At 40.6% G+C, this 22,896-nt stretch overlaps 1 protein-coding gene across 1 annotated transcript; it reads left to right on the top strand.

Moving 5' to 3' along the window:
• The first annotated feature begins 1,496 nt into the window (after nt 1-1,496).
• On the top strand, nt 1,497-21,292 carry npepps (aminopeptidase puromycin sensitive). Its single transcript, XM_053635036.1, has 23 exons — nt 1,497-1,943; nt 9,065-9,149; nt 11,105-11,182; nt 11,403-11,524; nt 11,978-12,085; nt 13,006-13,206; nt 13,370-13,466; nt 13,603-13,636; nt 15,225-15,339; nt 15,814-15,978; nt 16,559-16,663; nt 16,825-16,885; nt 17,690-17,799; nt 18,103-18,166; nt 18,457-18,596; nt 18,746-18,880; nt 19,035-19,254; nt 19,361-19,503; nt 19,753-19,809; nt 19,949-20,056; nt 20,424-20,579; nt 20,820-20,867; nt 21,001-21,292. The coding sequence occupies exons 1-23, from the start codon at nt 1,821-1,823 to the stop codon at nt 21,145-21,147; spliced, it is 2,622 nt and encodes an 873-aa protein (XP_053491011.1). The 5' UTR covers nt 1,497-1,820; the 3' UTR covers nt 21,148-21,292.
• The last annotated feature ends 1,604 nt before the right edge of the window (nt 21,293-22,896 follow it).

The following is a 22,896-nucleotide window of genomic DNA, read 5'->3' as shown; positions in this document are numbered from 1 at the left end:
TGTAGCATTACAATTTCCCTTCACTGGCACTAAGAGGCCCAAACATGTTCCAGCACAACAATGCTCCTGTGCGCAAAGTGAGCTCCATGAAGATACGATTTACCGAGATTGGAATGGAAGAACTCAAGTCATTCTTGATCGTTCATTTATTTGAATATCAAAATGAATCAAGAATGATGAAAACCAAGCGAAGGAGTTTACGAGAGTTTAATTTAATATTTATGTAATATGTAATATTGTGTTAAAGCCAAAAAATGTAACAAGTTTTGAACATTCTATCTTTATATATATATTTTCATTTCAAAACGAAAAGGAACGAACACAATGTACAAGTGCATGGACCAAAAATGCTCTCATGAAAGTGTTTTTATTGCAATAATACAAAAATATACAACATATAAACATTCACTATACAAAGTCACCATTAACAATTGAATGCATTATTAAAAAAGACCAAAAAAAACAAAAAAAACAAAGACGAAAAGGACCCAGAGGACAGACAGAAAGAATTACATTAAAAAGTCAAATAAAGTGCATATAAAGTACAGAATCTTTTTTTGCTTTTTTCATTTGTAATTGTTTGAATATAGTTTATATATTGTTTGGCTTCAATTTCAAACAATGTCAATGCATGCCTAGAATTATTATTTTATTTCCATTTATGAATAAAATAGTTTGCCATAATACTAATTAAATTAATGACATAATATTGATCGTTCTGGCTGTTGTCATATCTATTAAGCCAAACAAAACATCAGCTAGACACAGACTAAAATCTGACTCAATGTGGTCTATAATAAAACTAATGAGATCTTTGCAGAATTTGTGTGTGTGTGTGTGTGTGTGTGCACGCCAAAATAAGTGGAGATGTGTTTCTGGGTGTGTGTTACAAAATTAACAATTTGTCAATATATGTTTTTTTAAACCTAACAATAAACTGAGTAAGATAGATAGATAGATAGATAGACAGATAGATAGATAGATAGATAGGCAGACAGACAGGCAGATAGATAGATAGATAGATAGATAGATAGATAGATAGATAGGCAGACAGACAGGCAGATAGATAGATAGATAGATAGATAGATAGATAGATAGATAGGCAGACAGACAGGCAGATAGATAGATAGATAGATAGATAGATAAATAGATAGATAGATAGGCAGACAGACAGGCAATTAGATAGATAGATAGATAGATAGATAGATAGATAGACAGACAGACAGACAGACAGATAGATAGATAGATAGGCAGACAGACAAGCAGATAGATAGATAGATAGACAGATAGACAAGTAGATAGATAGATAGATAGATAGATAGGCAGACAGACAGGCAGACAGATAGATAGATAGATAGATAGGCAGACAGATAGATAGACAGGCAGATAGATAGATAGATAGATAGATAGATATTATTAGTAAACAAGTGCCTACATGGTGAGGTCTGGTTCTTCTCATATGTATTTGCAAACCTGATTTCAGAAATGAAGCAGCGTTAGCGCGCGCGCCCGGGTTACTTTACTAAGGGGGCTCCTCTGCGCGATGACGTCATTCCCGGCCAGAGCGCGCACGTACACACTGGCTGCTATTTCGCTCGGTTTGAAGTGAGAGGGGAAGACGACGGGAACCAGTGAGCAGCAAATCCAGCTATTTTATGTTGCTGTTTCTGAGCCGTCAAGTTTCTCTCTCGCACCAAGAAATCCCATCCTGCTCTCGAAGCCTGTTTCTCTGCCCCTTTGCCCCGGATAGCGAGTAGACCCATTAGCTCGGTGTTGTACTCTTTCTGCTGACGCTTCCAGCCCGACCCGAGTCAGCCAGCATGCCTGAGAGGAGGCCCTTCGTGCGGCTGCCTACTGACGTTTACCCCGTTAACTACGCGCTGTGTCTGAAGCCCGACCTGATTGACTTCACTTTCGAGGGCAAGATGGAGGCAGAGGTGGAAGTAGGTTTGCTTTTATTTATTTCTTATATTATTATTAATTTTTAACGCGCTGAGAACTTCAACACCGTATAAGTCAATAAACCGTTCACGGGTTGGTGAAGCTCCACAGTTACTGCTCTCCTGCTGCTAAAGCTAACTAGCCCGAGAGCCTGAAAAGAGCTCGTCATCAAGTTACCTTAGCTGTACTGCTGGCCTGTTCGCCTTGAGCCAGTGAGCGCGGTTTGGTCAAGCAGGTTATCGAGTGAACTGCACTGAGTTACTGAGTTAGTACAGCATGTCTGTGTTAGCACGCAGTTTGAGCACGTTAGCTAGCTCCTCAATAACATTAGGACACATCCAGTAGCTCCTATCAGCAGATTAAAAACTAACCCGCTATGTCTGGAGGTTTTTCTGGCAAACCAAGTTGAGTACAGGTCAATCTGTCAATAATGTCACTTTCTAAAGATTAGTCTTGTTTTTATGCGACTTAATTATTTGCTTGCTAACTCCTGAGTCTGTTCTAGCTAAGTGACAGTGCAGATCCGAGAGAGTGAACCTGAACAGCTCCCATGTCCAGTTTATTTGACTTTATTTGACTTTTAAAAGCTAAGGATTTGTTTCTGCATTAGAGATTATGATGATCAATGTCCTCTACATTGTCTGATTTTATTTATTCCCCTCTCTCCTTTCACCTTTTTCCTTCAGGTTATCCTGAGTGTTTTGTATCAACACTCCTACAAACAAGGTTTATTTATAAAAGCTTTATAAAAATAAAACAGACAATGTTCTAGTTTTTCTCCATGGCGTGGGGTTTTTCCTTGGACAAAAACACCTGGCTGTTCTACATGGAGCCGGGAAAGTGCCCTGAATCTTTTATTTAAAAATAAATAAATAAAATGTGGTGTTTTACAGCTTTTTGATATGATAACAAAACGAAAATATGCGGACAATATTGAATCAGATAGCGGCTTTGACACCGTTTCATATAGGGAGTTTATGGGACAAACTGAACGACCATTCATGGAGTTAATCAGATTAGGTTTTAAAATCCATCCATAAATGCTTATTGGCACGCAATACGTTTACGTGGACAACAATATTGCGATATTAACCCGATTAAGACGATACTCTGATTAAGAGACTAGCATGTAAACATCGATTATTGATGACCTTAATCCGACTAAAGTCATACTCGAAGTAAACACAAATCGTATTAAGACGTGTGGAGTATTCCTGTTCTAGTCGCGTTACAGACATGTACACGCTTTAATCACACTATTAACGTCATATGGGAGTTTTCACCGCATTGTGCGACAGGACACGATCACACACGGCAGCGCTCAACCGTTTTACGGCAAACGAGAGCACGGCTGCGTCCGAAACAGCGTATTTCGGCTACGTTTCAGGCTTCAGACGCAGGCCATGGCTTCAGTCAGTCGTTTATTTGCACGTATAACATGACTAATAATTAACTGTGCTTTCGTAAAATTAAAAAGGAAACACTCAAGACTGTATACAGTTCCATAATGAAGACAAACTGTACGTAGATACGTGAAATTCCGGAGGGACGGCGTGGCGTGGGGACGTAATGACGTGTGACGTTAATCGATCTATGTTCTACAACATGTAAAACAGGAAGATGAAAGGAATATTCTAAAAGCGATTCATGTAAACACCTTAATCAGAATATTGTCTTATTCAGAATAAGGTCAATAATTGGATTACTGCTGTCCGTGTAAACGTACTCAGTGTCTGTAACGGGTTCGAATCAGGGGACGGATTCACGAATGAATCCTTATGAATAAAATTCTTCTTAACTGCCATTATCTAACTTAAGAAAAAAAGTTATGAATATTTCGTATTTGCAAAAAAAAAAAAATTGTTACTGTGCTTTTCTTTTTTCTTTTTTCTTTTTAAGATTGTTCCTAAGACAACTTAAGAGAAAATCAAATTCTTAAAAAGTATGTCGTCGTAAATAACTTCTTAAAGTTAAAGGATATCTTTGCCAACTTGTCGTAGCTCCCCGAAGGGTAAAGGTTTTTAATGGATTTATTGGGTTCTTTCAAATATTAAGCATGGCAAGATTTTAAAAAATTTTCAACATATAATAGATACTGTGTTAGTTACGTAACAATCGGCTTCCACTTTCCAGCAAGTAAATCTCCTCTGATGTGGGTTAATGTTGTTAAACGAACTCATCTCATGCCCTTTAAATTTGGATCAATGATCATGAGGTGATTTCTACTTTTTTTTTTTTTTTTTTTTTTAAATAAAAGGATAATAAATTGACTCATTTAAAATTTGGCAGTATTGAATTTGTTGTAGCTATTATACTAGTTTTTATACTGAAGAGGAAAAAATTCAGATGTTCTTAAGTAAATATTTGCAGATTTTTCAAGAATTTCACTTAGGAACATCTCTTACGAACTTATTAGAATTGATCATCTTTCTTAAGAAGATTTTCGTGAATCCGGCCCAAGTTATGACGCAATCGACATTAAAACAGACCCGAGTGTTTAATGTACTTACGTGTGGCTCATATAACAAACCGTGGTTCTGTCTTCGTTCCACATGCCTCTCTGGCTATTTTTTTTTTCTTTCTTTTTTTTTCTGTTTGGTTGTGATTTCTATTTTTACTCTGTACTAACAGCTGCATGGTTGTGTGATGGCAGACCGTTTTGAACAAGTACGCAAAGCTCATTAGTGTGGCATTGATCTGTGGCGTATGGATTTCTAGGTCTTTTTTAGTGAAAGATGGTTTGTCACATTTCAGCATTTCCTTTTTTTCTAGGCCACCACAATGGCCTGTGTCGAGCTGCTTTCGCATCCGAACCCCATTGTGAAATTTCACCTGCTGAGCTCAGTGTGGCGTCTGTGCTGTGAGATTAACTCCATCCCCATAACGCTACAAACCGTGACCTTTCAGACCGCCTGAATACACTGCTCGTACGTCGTCACGTGTACGCGTTTCTCACTGCGTCCAACTTGCATCCACTGGGGTCATTTTCATGCGAAAACTAGAAGCTTAGAGGCTAAAAAATAGTCTGTCCAGAGCGAGGCAGGTTATGTAGGTTTGGATGTATTGATTGTTTCTCTCCCTAAGTAGAGAAGTCTCTCAGGCCTGAGGGATGAATATCTCAGATTTCCTGCCAGTATTTTTGCATTACAGAGGCTTGTGAAGAAATGAGCTCCAAAGAGGGATTGTTGTGTTGGCAAACTAAGTAACTTTAACTCCGGGTTTATTGCAACGGCACCACAATTTTCCGACCAGCTCCGTCACCAGGGTCTTTTACTCTCCTCGGTTCTCCTTCAGAGACGTTATGTTTCAAGTTTATGAGCTGGTTCTAATTTGAGATGGAGCACTCGGGGATTTTAGCATAAAAGAGTCACGTATGAAACACATTGATGGGTTTTGGTCTTTTTTGCAGTATAGCGTCAACATTCCCCAGGTTCATATAATTTATTTTAAACTTAAATTCTTAACAATCTGCATTGGATCACTTCTGAAAGATATTCTACATGAAATATATTTGTGATGGCAAGTTGTACCAGAATAAAAGTGTTAAATTATTCAACAAATAAGGCAACAGTCGTGTGTGTGTGTGTGTAAAATATATATAATGCACACAGTTGCAAGTACTTAGTAGAGCACCCTTTTACTGTTATGACCTGCTGCATATCTTAAGAGATGCATATCTTCTGGCAGCGTTCCTGAGGAATCTTATCCCATTCCTCATGAGCAATGGCCTCCAGTTCAGTAATATTCTTGGGTTTGTATTCTGCAACCATCTTCTTCAAATCCCACCAGAGATTGTCTATGGGGTTCAAGTCAGGTGACTGTGACGGGCCTGTAGAATCTTCCCGGACGACTTCTGCAACCAAGCCTTGGTGGAATTTGAGGTATGCTTGGGATCATTGTCCTGTTGGAAGGTTCAATGACGCACAAGCTTCAGCTTCCTCACAGACGGCATGACGTTTTCTCCTAGGATTTCCTGATACTTCAATGAATCCATCTTGCCTTCCACATGCTGCAGGTTTCCAGTGCCAGAGGATGCAAAGCAGCCCCAGAGCATCACCGAGCCACCACCAGGCCTGACTGTGGACAGAGTGTTCTTTCTTCATTCTTCTTCCTCCAAACATACCGCTGATCCATCGTGCCGAAAAGTTCCAGTTTTGTTTCATCGCTCCACAGAACAGAATCCCCAAACTTCTGTGGCTTATTTATATGATTTTGAGCTGATTTTTCTTGTGCTTTTGGGTCAGTAGTGGTGTACGTCTTGGAGTTCTGGCATGGAAACCTTCTGCGTTTAGTACGCGCCTTACTGTGCTCACTGAAACCTCAAAGCCTGTTACACCAAGTCTTGCTGCAGGTCTTCTGCAGTCACTCGAGGGTCTTTCATAACCTGCCTTCTCAGAAATCTGCGTGCAGCCGCTGATAGCTTCTTTTTTCTGCCCCATCCAGGTATTTCATTTATTTTCCGCCCCAGCCAGTTCAGGTATTTCAAGCATTTTCTTCCCGTAGCCAGTTTAGGTATTTCATTTATTTTCTGCCCCTAGCCGGTTCAGGTATTTCATGGATTTTCTGCTCCTAGCCGGTTCAGGTATTTCATGAATTTTCTGCCCCTAGCCAATTCAGGTATTTCATCTGTTTTTTTACCCCTAGCCAGTTCAGGTAGTTCATCCATTTTCTGCCCCTAGCCAGTTCAGGTATTTCATGTGTTCCAGCTCAAAGCACACCTGGTGCAACTGATCAGGGGCTTCATTAGTTGCATCAGGTGTGCTTCAGTCAACACCTGTTGTGCATATCTGTGCTGTTGTGAGGGATTTTATTCAGGGGGTTGAATAATTTTGAATCTGGAGGAGTCATAAGTTGCATTTTCAGTTGAATTTGGGGAACTCACTTGAAGCATTCATTGTGTTGAACTATTTCAATCGCTTTTGTCTGATTTTGTTCACTGCAAACGGCTGAAAGTCTGTCAAGTTTGACAATAAACCTGATTTGCAATGGGGGCTGAAGAATTTTTGAATAATACAAATGTATGCAGATAAATGTAAAATAATTCAAATGAGCAGAAATAAAGAACTAAATGTTTAAATACAGTTATATTATATTTATTCATTTAGCAGACGCTTTTATCCAATATTTGACTTCGAAATGAGGAAATACAATACCTCATAACTAATACCTCATACCTCACTGAGTAGCTCTACTAAGCGTCGGTTATTAACCGATCGCAGATTGCGTGAGGGAACGTAAACCTTCAGGAGAGTGTTGAGGTAGGGGAATGCTGTTCCAGACAAGGTCTTGTACGTGAGCAAGGTTTTGAATTTGTTGCAGGCGGTTACAGGAAGCCAGTGGAGGGAGATGAAGAGGGGTGTGACATGGGTTCTTTTGGGCTGGTTGAAGACGAGGTGTGCTGCTGCATTGCAACAAATGGCAGGGGATCCGAGACCCTTGGCTGAAAACGCCGGTCCGGGTGAACAGCTCATTAGTGAGGAGGCTCCGACAGTTTGTTCCATTTTTGCTGCAAACAAGGCTAGCCGTATTTTCATTAATGATGGATTTTAAAAGGAACAGATTTGAAGTGTTATTGCTAGAGGTTGATGATTGTGTTACGTTGTTTGGGTTCAGGGGAAAAAGGAAAAAAAGAAGGCACTAACTAAGTAAAGCTTTCTTAGAACGCTTTGACTAGGGATGTGCGAGACTAGTCGACTAAACCGTACGTTTGCTACTAGACGACGTTGAAAACAATATTCGATTACACGGGGAAAAAAATGTATCGTTCAAATTACCGTCATTTTAATGCTACTTTTTAAAAATAACGCATTCAAATAAAACGTTTGAAAAAATAATACATTATATTTAGAAATGTATCTGGAGCGGAAACGCAATCCTTTTATTTTACCTGGGATCTCGCATGAGTTTTCTCCGTGTCAATCGCGGCGGGCTCAGAAATGACCACTCGAAAGACGAGCAAGCCCGTGGGAGTCTTTTGACTCGGAAGAAAACGGGAAAAGTTTTATGAAAGCTGTGCCATGACAAACTGGCGTATAATAATTCCAATGGAGCCGTGCGTAACCGTATTCAGCACGGGCACGTAGGTGCTAACATAGGAGAGACTAACCGAAGCAAACAAATGCCCATCGCGTGATTCACTACGACTCGCCGCCGCTTTGATCCCGTCCGCTCGGGAGGGGAAATAACCGAGCTGGTCTCGGAGATGACAGCAAGAGACACGCTACCACTCAGTTTTGTCGAGGGAGAAGGCTTCTGAAACTTGATGGCCTTTTTCGAGCTCGAATACACAATACCAGGATGGAAAATGATCACGTCAAGGTTGGAGCTGAACTTCAGGACATGCTCGTGAATATGAAAGAGACCATGGAGAAGACCAAGGAGTATGTAGCAATAACAGCGGATTGTTGGACATTCTTTTTGGGATTTGACTGTTTGATTCATAGATGAAGTATTTCAAATGGATCATTATTTTCATATACACACCCACACTTTTTTTGACTCTGGGTTTCGTACTTTAAGACTTCCGTTTTAAACGTCAGTCAGATATAGCAGTAAAAAAAAAATGACCAGAGAGAGCTGATTGGCTTAGCTAATTGTTCTTCACTTTTGAATTAAATAAATAAATAAAGAAATTTCTGCCCAGTTATGTTTGGTTTAATGAGCTCTGTTTTCCTGACTCAGTATGTTGAGTTTGCTTTATGGCCCAGCCTTCAGGGGGGTGTATTACAGAATGATCCTAACATTAAAAACCCTTAATCTTCTCTGTTTGGTAACCATGGCAGTTTCTCTTAGGACCTCATTTAGGACAAACGCTATTACAGAATAACATTTCCTAAGTGCATTATCTTATCTTAACTACAGATAGGAAAAGGGTATTACAGAACCATCCTAGCATGACAAAGTCTAAAAGGTGTGTATAGATGGCGTGTAGACGGCGTATAGATGAACAGATGGCAGAAGGGCTGCATTCCCTTCATTTTGTTGAAATACTGAATAGAGCAGCCATGGCCTGTGGGGAATTCGTTTTCAATGGCCGAAGACGTGTTGCATTAGTTCTGCGTGTATATACGTTTGTGTTAATGCTGTGTCTAACTAACTGTTTTCTTTTTTTTTATTTTTGCAGGTTATTCAAGGGACGAATCAAATTGTGATGAACTGTGCTGATATAGATATAATCACTGCGTCTTTTGCACCAGAAGGAGGAGAAGGTAAGTGTGGAATTGCTGCTGCTGCTGCTGCTGCTGCTTTGTGGATGTGTGAGTGACCTTAAGTGTTTTTTCTTCATATGTTAGGGGTGTAAAGATTGACCGATTCGAGTGAGTGCAGTTGTCTCAGTAATTGCACTGGTGCTCTGCTCTGCTCTGTTCAGCTGTGCACGGCTTCAAAACAGCTTGCGACAGGAAGAACAAATCAAACCGGAATCGATACAAGCGTCAGTGTATCGGTCAAATCCACCTCTATTTTACAGATTATTATTTAGTAACATAATAAAAACAAACCATAATCACATATTAAAATGGTAGCTCTGACGTTGAGAAATACACGTTATTATATTTTATTTTATATGTTATATGAGTCATAGGATCGAGAGAGAGCACGGTCCGAAAGAGAGAGGGAGGAGAGAGATCGAGAGGGAGCGCCGTCCGAGAGAGAGAGAGAGAGATCCGATCGAGAGCTAGAGAGCGGTCTGAGAGTGGGGAGAGAGAGTGTGAGAGCGGTCCGAGAGGGGTGGGGGAGAGATCTGTTGGAGAGAGAGCAGTCTGACAGAGAGTAGGAGAGGCTGCTGAGGGAGTAACTGTTTTTTGTGCCTGTAACATAATTGAGAACAGGAAGTAACTTTTTTTTTTTTCTCTCGGATGTTTCACAACATTACTTCTAACTATAAACCCGGAACCAGTGTTCCACCCGCGCCGCCTGTCACGTGTCCCTCCCTACATAACACACTGCATACCGACATGCACATCATATCATCTTGTGCGTATGGAGAACAGTTCTGCCCAGCAGTGGACAGATCAGTACCCCGAGTGCACGGGACTAGCAGATCGATGTCTGGACTTTTATTCGTATCTGCTGCAGAGCAAAATGCTTCATGTCGTTTGTTTGTTTGTTTAAAGGAAGCACCTCGATGCTGGAAGTAAAGCATGTTATCCCACTGCCACACATCACACCTCACTGAGGATCTGGTGCACAGCAGAGCGATTTTTACTAGACGAGTTAATTAAACGTGAATTTTCGTATGAACATACTACTCGGACTCGATCGCTTTTAATTACGACGCCCCACAGCTCATAGCCAGAGCCTTCATCAGCATGATGCGCTATATTAAAAGCATTATGAGGAGACGAGAATGATTATTGCTACACGGTTGTCCTGTCCGTCCCTACCAATTCATTTGCCTCATCTGGTCATTTTCCCTTAGCCTAACGGGCAATAAAAACACGAGACTGGCCAGCACTATAGCTTTCACTCGTCTAGTGGGCTAGGTGGTGGATTTGTCCACTCCTGCTGCCAAAATGAAAACTAAAACAATCACTTATACTCGTTACTTATCTCTATGAAGAACCCAACAAATTATGTATGTTATTAACATTGGCTTTATTTAATTAGATTTCCCCCCTTTGTTGTATTCCTTAACTCTCTTATTTCTATATCTATTCATTCATTTCTATTTATTTCTATATATTTCTGTATAGTAGGGGAGGGTTTTGGAGCTAATGACGGCTTCTTAATTAGCAGACAAACAAGCAAACGCGACGATAGATAATAGACAAAATAACACATAAATAAGAATAAAAGTATTTAAATATTGTAAATAATTGAGGAATAGACAAGATATATAAATAAAAAGTTTTATTTCTATATATGTGTATCACACGCACACACAGTTGTTTTCTTTTATGGCTTAATTTATTTGTTGATGTCATTTATTTATTTATTTATTTACTTTCCCTTTTGCCAGACCTAGTCCTCTATCATGTCGTAAGAAGAGATACGCACCTCTATTACATCTGCGTATAGAGTAGAGTTTATAGACAAACACTGCTCGGCGTTCAGCCTCGGCGTCACAGTTTTGTGTGGATTAGATGTACATTTCCATGCTGTTTCTCATCATTGTAATACTATATAACTATATAATTTTTTTTCCCTCCTTGTTTCCATTTAGAAATTAGCGCTACGGGGTTTAACTATCAGAACGAGGATGAGAAAGTCACTTTGTCCTTTCCCAGTGCTCTTCAGAAAGGTAAACACCACAGCACCCCTCTGTGAATGAGACTAATCTATCGCTGTAGTCATTCTTTCAGCAGCTGAAAAGATGCTCATAAGTTATCGTTATTCCTTCCCACAATGAAACTGTTCCCATGTCTTACTCTTTGTATAGTCGAACTCTATGAATGACTTCATTTGTGGTTTGATGTCAGGATCATGTGAGCGTTTGTTTGTTTTTTTCTGGACATTTCTAGGGTCCGGTATGTTGAAGATTGACTTTGTTGGAGAGTTGAATGACAAAATGAAAGGTTTCTACAGAAGTAAATACACGGCTCCGTCGGGAGAAATCCGCTACGCGGCCGTCACACAGTTTGAGGTAACCCGACACCTTTCCTTTCCTTCGTTCATGCGCTGCATTTCTTCAGGTCTTCTCCCAGCACGTATATCCGGGGCTTGTTTCTCTGACTTGCAGCTAGGCACCTTCTGCTCTACACATGATTTAAGTAACGTGGATATTATAGGACTGTTTTTATAGGTAATGAGTAACTACGTGTCCGTTGAACAAACAGGAAAGAGAGATTTTAGGTTTAAATGCATCGAGGAAGGAAGTGTAGAAGGAAGATATTAACGCTCCTGTTCACACTCCATACAATGCGCGTGTCTGTAGTATCAGCTTTTGTTTCAGTTGTTTATTGTTGGCACTTTCCGTTCACATAAATGTTCCAGTTCGACACGTGTGAACCATTGTCAACCTCTCTCTCCCCCACTCTCTCTCTCCCCCTCTCTCCCTCCCTCTCTCTCTCTCTCTCTCTCTCTCTCTCTCTCTCAGGCCACGGACGCTCGCCGAGCTTTCCCTTGCTGGGACGAGCCAGCGATCAAAGCCACCTTTGACATCACCCTTATTGTCCCCAAGGACCGAGTAGCCTTGTCGAATATGGTACGTGTCGTGTTTCACCCCGCCCCTCTGGAAAGACGCTGCCCCCATCATTGTATTATGTATGAGCTCAGCTTATTTACAGAAATAATCCTTCGAAGTCTTAAGAGGTCGCGTCCACTGCGTGCATTTTTGTTCGAGCACGGCGCGATGCTCTGATACTGTCAGCTGCAGAACCTACATTTTTAATGCAAACGTAGCGAATAATAATGAACAGAATTGTAGTTATGTTCGATTCTCAGAGGTTTTTGTCCTTTTTGTTAAATACGTGACTGCAAACGACACCGGATGACGACTCGTGTATATTTAAAATCCACCCGTGTCCGATTGTGATTAAACTGAGCTTGTTTACTAAATTAGCAAACTGCTAAGTTTGACAAAATCGCATATTTACCCATGTTCATAAATACCAGTGTTTTAATTCTGTACGGTTAAATACGCAGAGATTTCCTGGGCTGTTTTCCTACTTCGTTGGACATTCTTATCGAAATACGTTCAACGATTTTATACGCTACGTAAATGAGGTTTAGATTTTACGGCTGAAATGGTGTGTTTCTGGGATACTCTGAAGTGTTGTGCATGAAAACCACTCTCATACGTTGTGTAATATAATTCAGTCCGGTGTTGTGCAAGGATGAGAGTGTAATGGCAGCGCAGCTCTGGTTTCGCTCCTGATTTTCAGAGAGCATGCTAATTACTGCAGTTAATGGAAGGAAGATGCAGGCAGGCATAGCTGGGAGATAAAAGCTTCAGTTTCCTCAGAGCTTTTAAGCTATTTTGGAGCACGTTCTTACACAGTGTATAGAGGAACATGTTTGGGTGTGTTTATTTATTTATTTATTTTTATTTTTTTTTATAAAAACAACTCTCACGTTGTCCTCACACACTTGTCTGATTATCACAACCGTGATCTCGCGCTGTAGAATGTCATCGATCGGAAGCCGTACCCAGAGGATGACAGTCTTGTGGAGGTAAAGTTCGGCACTACACCCATCATGTCCACCTACCTGGTGGCGTTTGTCATCGGCGAGTACGATTTTGTGGAGAGCCAGTCGTCTGACGGCGTGACGGTCCGCGTGTACACGCCAGTGGGGAAAGCGGAGCAGGGGAAGTTTGCACTGGAGGTAAGCAACCTGCAGTTATATGTAGAATTAACCTGACCCAAACACTTGGTTTGTTGCCCCAGATGAGGTCATTTTACGATGAAGTATTAGCAGTGCGTTCTTTTCTTTTACTATTTGATGTAACTTTAAATATTGTGTCTTTTTTTCCCCCCACTCTTTTTAGGTGGCTACTAAGACGTTACCTTTTTACAAAGACTATTTTAACGTTCCTTATCCGTTGCCTAAAATCGATCTAATAGCAATTGCTGACTTTGCTGCTGGTATGTCATTTATTTATTTATTTATTTATTTATTTATTTATTTATTTATTTATTTATTCTTTGCTGTGTTTATTCTACAGTGTTTTCACATTTACGCGATACATATTAATTTATTTGATTGTTTTTGTGCATTTAGGAGCCATGGAAAATTGGGGCCTTGTTACGTACAGGTACTATGAATGCATATTAGTATAGCTTATAGAGTTAGTAAAGCGTGTACCCACTTGTTTGTGTGTAGTAAAGAAGTCTTGACTTCCTGATCTGCATTTTCACTGCCTTTTTGATTATCCAGTTAGGTTCATATATATTTGGACACGGACACAAGTTTTGCTCTTTTGGCTGTTTACCAAAACACATTCCAGTTACACTTAAATAATGAATATGGGCTTAAACTGCAGTGTCTCGTCTTTCATTTAAATGTATTCGCATCAACATTGGAGGAAGGGTTTAGGAATTACAGCTCTTTAATATGTAGCCCCCGTTTTTTCAAGGGACCAAAAGTAATTGGACACTTGACTCGAAAGCTGTTTCATGGACAGGTAGGAGCTATTCCTTCGTTATTTCTTCATCAGTTAAGCACGTAAAAGATCTGGAGTTGATTCCACGTGTGGGTTCGCATTTGGAAACTTATGAACCCACAGCATGCGGTCAAAGGAGCTCTCGATGCAAGTGAACCAGGCAGGAGATAGCAGAAACATTAGGAGTGGTCAAATCAACAGTTTGGTACATTCTGAGAGGTAGGCATATCATTATCCCAGTCTACAGTAAAGAGAAGACTTCACGAGAGCAAACACAGAGGGTTCACCACAAGGTGCAAACCATTCATAAGAATAGAAAGGCCAGATTAGACTTTGCTAAATAAAAGAAAAGCCAGCCGAGTTCTCAAAAAGAATTATTTGGACAGGTGACACTAAGATGTACCGGAACGATGGGAAGAAAAAAGTATGGGGAAGGCTTGGAACGGCTCATGATCCGAAGCATACCACATCATCTGTAAAACACGGTGGAGGAAGTGTCATGGCATGGGCATGCATGGCTTCCAATGGCACTGGGTCACTAGTGTTTATTGATGATGTGACAGAAGATAGAAACAGCCGAGTGAATTCTGAAGTGTATAGGAATATATTGTCTGCTCAGATTCAGTGAAGCTAATTGGACGACGCTTCACTTTACAGATGGACAACGGCCCAAAACATACCGCGAAAGCAACCCAGGAGTGGAATATTCTGCAATGGCTAAGTCAGTCGCCTGATCTCAGTCCGATCGAGCACGCATTTATTTCACTTGCTGAAGACAAAACTCAAGGCAGAAAGATCCACGGACGTATAACAACTGAAGACAGCTGCGGTAAAGGCCTGGCAAAGCATCATAAAGGAGGAAACCCAGCGTTCGGTATTGTCCATGGGTTCCAGACTTCAAGCCATCATTGCCTGCAAAGGATTCTTGACAAAGTATTAAAAATGAGCATTTCATTTATGATTGTTTATCTGTCCAATTACATTTGAGCTCCTGAAATAAGGGAACTGTGTATAAAAATGGTTGCAATTCCTAAACGTTTCTTATATTTTTCTTCAACCCCTTGGATTAAAGCTGAAAGTCTGCAGTTTTTCAATTTCAAATCCGTTGTGGTGGCGTACAGAGTCAAAAAGATTAAAATAGTGTCGCTGTCCAAATATTTGCGGACCGAACTGTAGCTGTGATCTTTTGACGATGTTCCCTACACACGGAAAAACTGCAGTGCGTGTTTTGTGTTTTTAGGGAGACCGCTCTACTAATTGACCCAAAGAATTCGTGTGCGTCCTCACGTCAGTGGGTGGCCCTGGTGGTAGGGCATGAGTTGGCACACCAGTGGTTCGGGAATTTGGTTACTATGGTGAGTGTATGAACTCTGTAACCGTAGTGACCTCGTAAGAGCTTTGTTACTGTTTGCTGAGAACCAAGCTTAGAACATTTGTGTTGTTAAAGTCCTGTAGGTTTACAAATATTTATTTCATTCTGTTTTTGTTTCAGTAATAAAGATGATTTTTATTTCTCAGGTTTTGTTATATCTTTTTATGTGTATAATGTGCACTAGAAGAGCCACCGTGACACACATGAACATAAATGTGTTACATTATTATTTGCACTGTGAAAGTCAATCCAGAGAAAGTGCAACTACAAATTTGATAGAGAGAGAGATCTCTTTCTCTCTAATCTGCTGGTTATACATATTGTTTCCTTTGTTCTTGGTGTGAGTTTACTGTAGTGACTTTGCACAGACTGTAAGCATCATCTGACAGCATGCTGAAGTATATTAACTTGTCCATGGGCCTGGTTTCCGTTTACTGATAGAGGGGTTATTCTGCAGGAATGGTGGACCCATCTGTGGCTAAATGAGGGCTTTGCGTCATGGATCGAGTACCTCTGTGTGGATCACTGTTTCCCCGAGTATGACATCTGGACGCAGTTTGTATCTGCTGACTACACCAGGGCTCTGGATCTGGATGCTCTTGATAACAGTCACCCAATCGAGGTTGTATTTTCTTTTATGTTTTTAAGCACCCCATGCGTTGTTACTCTTTAATAACCATAACTTCAGCTCGGTTCTTGTTTAAAAGCCGCACAGCAAATCTGTCTGAATCCGTTTCTGGCAGTCGTGTCATTTCACCTGTGGCATTATGGCATTATCACAGTGTTACAAGCAAGAGTGTCTTGGGTGATGGCCAGAGACGCCTAAATTACAGCTTGGGGTTGTTGGGTTTTTTTTTTATGATTACAATTTGTACTAGCTTCTAATGTTGGTTCATAAGTCACAAGAATAACTGTGAATTAAATCATGACTGGTTCTAATGAGTAATTGTTTTAATTATGTTGTAAAAGCAGCTTTTAATTTGCCTGTTCATGACGACACGTGTTTAGGGATGGATTTTATGAGTGCAGAGTGCAGTGATGCCAGAGCTTACTAATTTTAGAAATACACGCATGCAGTTGTAAAATGGTTGCTGTTGATTAAATAAAGATACTGTAAGCAGCATCTGACAAAATAGAAGTACTTGAAAACGCATTATTTAGCCTACTGAAATGACTGTGTGTGTGTGTGTCCTAAATGTCAGGTTAATGTAGGGCATCCCTCAGAAGTGGATGAAATCTTCGATGCCATATCATACAGCAAAGGTGCTTCTGTTATTCGCATGCTGCACAATTACATAGGAGATGAGGTAAGAGAAGAACCCAAGCCTGGGAACCATTCACTCTTTCACAATTCAGATGGACCGTGCACTAGACTGACCTATTTATTGCTTTGCCATTAATAAGGAAAGCTCTTGTCCAGTGGCCCTTTTGTGCGTCTGATTAACATTGTTTCTTTATGTGCTTCCAGGATTTTAAGAAGGGAATGAACACTTATCTTTTAAAGTTTCAACACAAAAACGCATCCACAGGTATATTTTTGCGTGTGTGTGTGTGCACATGTGTTATAATAATTTGTAAGACTAAAGATTTTCCTAACCCTGGCATTGATGAGTGATTACAGACCAATTTATTATCTTTTAAATCCACTGTTTCTGCTCCTCACCTCTTGCTCATGGTCTTGTTCCTTTGTTGTGTTTTTTTTTTTTTTTGATTGTTTGTTTTTTTTAAAAAATCCATCTGTAGTAAATAGGTCTGTGATTATTATAGTAAATAATTGACTAATTCCCTATACGGAGAAAAGAGCAAGCAAAAAGAAACCCAGTTGAAGATAAACTCCACTTATAATGGAGGTCCAAGGGCAGCTGTTGGAGCAGTTCATAAACACATTTTTGTAGCATGCTTTTAATGAACCTGTCAGTCGAAGGGCTATCTTTTCAGAGAGTCCTTTTTATTTATTTATTTATTTTTGCAGAAGGAAGGAAGAGTTTGTCGTTGCGTATTACCACCATAGTCCGTTTCAGACATTTTGCTCATGTTTGTTTCAAATATTAGCACTGAAGTGATGGTAGTAGTCTTGAGTTTGCATTATTTAGTTATTTTGTTGTATTTTAAAGCATATATATCGACAGATTTTAGCCATTGCCTTGAGACTTCATTTATAAGGGTGAGTTGAGTTAGCAGGGTTTCTGTTCTTTTCCCAGTACAGCGAACTTTACCGTCAGGGTAATTGCCTAATTGCATGGTATTCCTTTAAATAGTTTCTACCTACACCACATCACTACGTCTCTCGCGTTCTTTCTTTCACTTATTCCTTCATCCTGTCTCTCTTTCAGAGGACCTGTGGGACTGTCTAGAGCAGGCTAGCGGGAAGCCCATTGCCGCAGTGATGAGCTCTTGGACCAAACAGATGGGATTCCCCATTATTGTAGTGGACCAGGAGCAGGTACACTCGCTGCCCTAATTACTGAATGAGCAAGAGGGGGAAATGTTTAGGCTGTGTGACTAGAACAAATATATATGGACTAGGTTTAGTGCACCTCCAGGGCTGGATTGGAAACTTTGTGAAACCAGTTTAGTTTTAGTTTAATGTAACAGTCCTAATAGAAGCTTAAAAATAAATAAGAATTTTAAGCATGTTGCTTATACATATTCCATAAACATATTTCTGGTTTAATTAAGAATGAATTAAATAACAATGCATATTGTCTGCTCTTTTTTTTTTTTTGTTTGTTTGTTATTTTTAAAGCAAGGAGACGATCGGGTGCTGAAGATATCTCAGAAGAAGTTCTGTGCTAGTGGACCACATAATGGTAAAATTGTTGTTGTGTTTTTTTTTTTAATAGTTAATATAGTATTGTAATGTTAGGTAGGATCTGTTATGTAAAAACTGTCACTTTTCGGAGTCGATTCTTTCCGTCGTAATGAAATTCAAGCGCCGGCGTACATATTTTCACAGGGACCGTAAACGCGCTCTGTTGTAAACATAGTAGCAGTTCTGTGTTGAATGAAAGGAAGGAAAATCCGTCCCCAGACCTGAGGCATGGATGCTTGCTTTCCGTTCTCATTGTTTGTGTATATTGTGTGTGTGTGTGTGCGCTAGGTGAGGACTGCCCCAGCTGGATGGTCCCAATTAGCATCTGCACCAGTGAGGACCCTAGCTGCTGCAAGATGAAGGTTCTGCTGGACCAGCCTGAACTCACAGTCACCATCCCTAACCTGGGACCAGATAAGTGGGTCAAGGTCAGATCTCTTTCTCCCTGTATGTGTGCTGACGGTGTGATCATTTGCATTGTTAAGAGTTTGTGAAAATGTCTAGCCTTGGAGTTGGCATTGTTTGGTCGACCGGAGATTAGCACATCTGTGAAACGTGTCGGTTCTTCTCGTTGTAGCTGAATCCAGGCACGGTAGGCTTCTACAGGATCCAGTACAGCTCTGCTATGCTGGAGAGTTTGCTGCCCGGAATCCGAGATCTTACGCTGCTCCCTGTCGATCGCCTGGGCCTGCAGAATGACCTTTTCTCTCTGGTAAGACCACACACGTGCGCGTACTCACGCATACACGCTGCATTATTGCTTACCATGACACATCCATTAGCACTTGATGGATAGTAGTTGACATGACCCATGACCGTGTCAAATCCGGTATTTATTGATGAAATAAATCTCTTTGTCCGTTTAGTCTCGTGCAGGTATGATCAGCACGGTAGAGGTGCTGAAGGTGATGGAGGCGTTTGTGAACGAGCCGAACTACACGGTGTGGAGCGACCTGAGCTGTAACCTGGGCGTGCTCTCATGTCTGCTCTCCCACACCGACTACCACGAGGAGATCCAGGAGTTCATCCGAGACCTCTTTACCCCTATCGGCTTAAAGCTTGGCTGGGACAACAAACCTGGCGAGGGTGAGCATCGGGGTAGAGGGTTGGGGTCACGGTCCTGCTTTTTTCTAGTAGTTTAATGTCTTGTCGATATTTACTTCCTGTTTATTTTTGTCATGAAACGGTCCAGGCCATTTGGATGCTCTGCTGCGAGGGCTCGTGCTAGGAAAGCTGGGGAAGGCGGGACACAAGACCACGCTGGAGGAGGCTCGCAGGAGGTTTAAAGACCACGTGGAAGGCAAGCAGATCCTCTCTGCAGACCTCAGGAGTCCAGTAAGACCTGCATGACTCAACACATTTAGACCATTTTCATTTAGACCGCAGCTGCTGCTGCTGCTTTCACACGTCATATGTTAAGGATACATCAAAGGATCTGTTTGTGTGTTGTTTTTCCTCCTTCGATTAAAAAGAATAGAAGAGTAGTGGAAGTTATTCCTCTTTCTATCTATCTATCTATCTATATTGCACTGATTTTCCCTGAAAAAGTATTGTACAGGCAATTTTTGTATTTTATTATTCCAGGTTTATCTAACGGTTTTAAAACACGGGGATAGCTCAGCGCTGGACACTATGCTAAAGGTAATATCACACTGTTTGTGTAAGTTGTACTATTTACCATTGTAGATGATTTGAAAATGTATTAATTAAAAAGAATGCAATTTGACAGATTAGAGATGATGTAATAAGAAACGTATTGCGCTTCGTTTCGTCCGTCCAGCTCCATAAACAGGCGGACATGCAGGAGGAAAAGAATCGCATAGAGAGAGTTCTGGGAGCGATCTCGTCTCCAGACCTCATCCAGAGAGTGTTGACTTTCTCCCTTTCGGTATGTTGTGCACGTTCGGAGTCACTACCCCACACCCTTATTGTCTCGGGTGAAGTTCCTTTTTATTCCGAAGACCTCGGAAACAAAACGCCAGATCCGAGTGGTAGTTGGTGTAGACTTATGTACGTTTCCACAGATCGGGTTGGGAAAATCTTGGCTACTAAGCTGACGTTAATGGAACACCGTGTTTACGACTGTAAAACTAGTACTCCTTAAGTCAGCACTGATGTGCTCTGAGGAATTGACATGTCTGAAGCCTTCTTGTACTGCGAATATTATTTATTTATTTCGGTTGGGCTGAGTGTGTGTGTGTGTGTGTGTGTGTGTGTGTGTGTGTGTGTGTGTGTGTGTGTGTGTGTGTGTGTAGGATGATGTTCGTCCACAGGACACCGTGTCTGTGATCGGCGGCGTGGCCGGGAGCAGCAAGCACGGCCGCAAAGCAGCTTGGAAGTTTGTCCGAGATAACTGGGAGGAGCTTCATAACCGCTACCAGGGTGGATTCCTCATCTCTCGACTCATTAAGGTGAGCCTTAATGTGTACAGAATAGCACACATGCGTAGTAGGTATTAAACTGCATTCAGGTTTCATCTTTTCCTTGAAAACTCTTGCTAAATACAAGCTTAATCATACTTTGTTGTCTTTTACTGTTGAATATGGAATAGTCTCTGCTCAAGCTATTTCGGCATTTTAATCAAAAGCTAATAATAAAGATCAACAAATGAGGGGAAAATTTTTTTTTTGTTGTACATCTCTCTCGTCCAGCTCACTGTTGATGGGTTTGCAATTGACAAAATGGCTGCAGAAGTAAAGGTAAGCCATAGAGTTGTATTTCTATGATAAAAATATCATTCTCGTCTGTAAACGATGCTGGTTAACTGATTTATCATTTGCGTAACGCAAACCCTCATCTCATCTCGGCTCGCGCGATCGTGTGCGTTCTCAGAGTTTCTTCGAGACTCACCACGCGCCCGCGGCCGAGCGCACCGTGCAGCAGTGCTGCGAGAACATTCTCCTGAACGCTGCCTGGCTCAAGCGGGATGCCGAAGACATCCATCAGTACCTGCTGCAGCGCAAAGCGCCACCAGTGTGACCCCCGAACTCTGCTCCCCCCCAGCCTCTCCGGACCTGCTCATTCACTCACTCCGATCTCCTAGCAAATCATCGCTGCCTCAGCCAGTCCGCCCAGCAGAGAGCGAGAGTATCCAGATATTAAACAGGCTTTTTGTTTTTATATATATATATATATATATATATATATATATATATATATATATATATATATATATATAATGTATATGTGACGACGATTAAAGCGCTGTAGCTACATCTTGCGAATTACCCGAGACTAATCGAATTCGAGACAGAAGTGTGATGACGAATGTTGTATCCTGTTCTGCCTGCTGGAAGCAATGCACATGCAAAGATGATGTAACAAAAAAAAAAATTCCAGATGTGATTTTTTCTTTTTTTTTTTTGTTTTTGTTTGTTGTTGTTGTTTTCTTTAAAATGGTAACGCATGCATTTGATTTTTACAATTAGCACTTATTCACTCAGACAGTACTCACTCGGCCAGACATTTCACTATGGACCTCTACATGCATTTACACAGTAGTATGATGACTGTGAATTGATTTCGCTCTTCCACCTATCTCTCTTAAACAAGAGGCATGCTTGCAACATTCGATATCAACGCTTTGAGATATCAATGATTTATTTCAACGGTTATTTTTAAGACATGTATGTTTCCGTGCAAAAAAAAAAAAAGAAAAAAGTATTCGACTTCCTCTGCCGTGTCATCCATCCATTACGATGGCTGTAGCCAGTTTTATGTAGAGTTACCTTGAGACGTGGCTTGGCAGAACGGGGTTAAAGGTCATGGTGTGCTTGTAAAAAAAAAAAAAAAAAGAAAAAGAAAAAAAAAAGAGGACTTTTTGACAGCAACGGCACTGATCCACGGTGCTTAAACGGTTCAAACGGACCGAACAGCGTAAGCATGGTACTGTATGTATATCGTATAATGCAAGCGTTCTTGCTGAGAACTAATCTGATTTGTGACATACATCATCTTTCTTTCTTCGTCTTTATGTAAGAATCCCTCTTCCACAAACACTCTCCCTCTCGAGTAACTACCGAATAAGAAAATTAAACAGCAGAAAAAAGAAAGGAAAAAAACTCATTTTAGACACCCCCTGTATCTGGGAAAGACATTTTATAAAGTGTATATTCAACAGCTCTTTTAACATTGAGAATCGCACCTGAAGTAGAATGAGGTTCTTGGGCTTTTGGAATATATTAACTCGAGTTAATAAATCATGGCCCACTTTAAAGTAATGATCATTTAATCCGTTATTTGCTCTGAGGCCTTAAATCAGTGAAAATGGTTGGCAAATATGATTACGTACCCACACCAGAGTGGTAATTTTACTAAAATGGGCATGCAGACGTCAGTCAGAGACGCACAGGCTTGTGGAGCGCGTATATTGATTTAAGAATGATCTGATGTGGCTCTTAATTATACAGGAGATCAAAATGTCTGACTCCTTAAAACATTTGTTGTGCTTTTTTGTTTAAGGATACAATTGGTGTTTAATTAAAGATAAAAATGAAAGAAAAAAAAAAGTAGTCTGAAGGAGAAAGTTTGTGTGTGAATGTGCCTCTTGAGAAAGGTTTCTTTACGTAAAGGTTCACTGAGGCAACTAGTCTGCCCTTTTTTTTTTTTTTTTTTTTTTGAAGATGCTAAATTTAGAAGTAAATGTCAGTTCTTGATCAGAGCTCAAAGTTTTCCCAGTGTCAGGTTCACACGTGGATTTTGTTACTTCTAAGCAACTGGACCATTAAC

This window comes from Ictalurus furcatus, chromosome 10 (assembly GCF_023375685.1).
Source record: "Ictalurus furcatus strain D&B chromosome 10, Billie_1.0, whole genome shotgun sequence".
NCBI lineage: Eukaryota > Metazoa > Chordata > Actinopteri > Siluriformes > Ictaluridae > Ictalurus > Ictalurus furcatus.
Note: the sequence above shows the minus strand (reverse complement) of the source record. Positions and strands in the feature narration are given on the sequence as shown.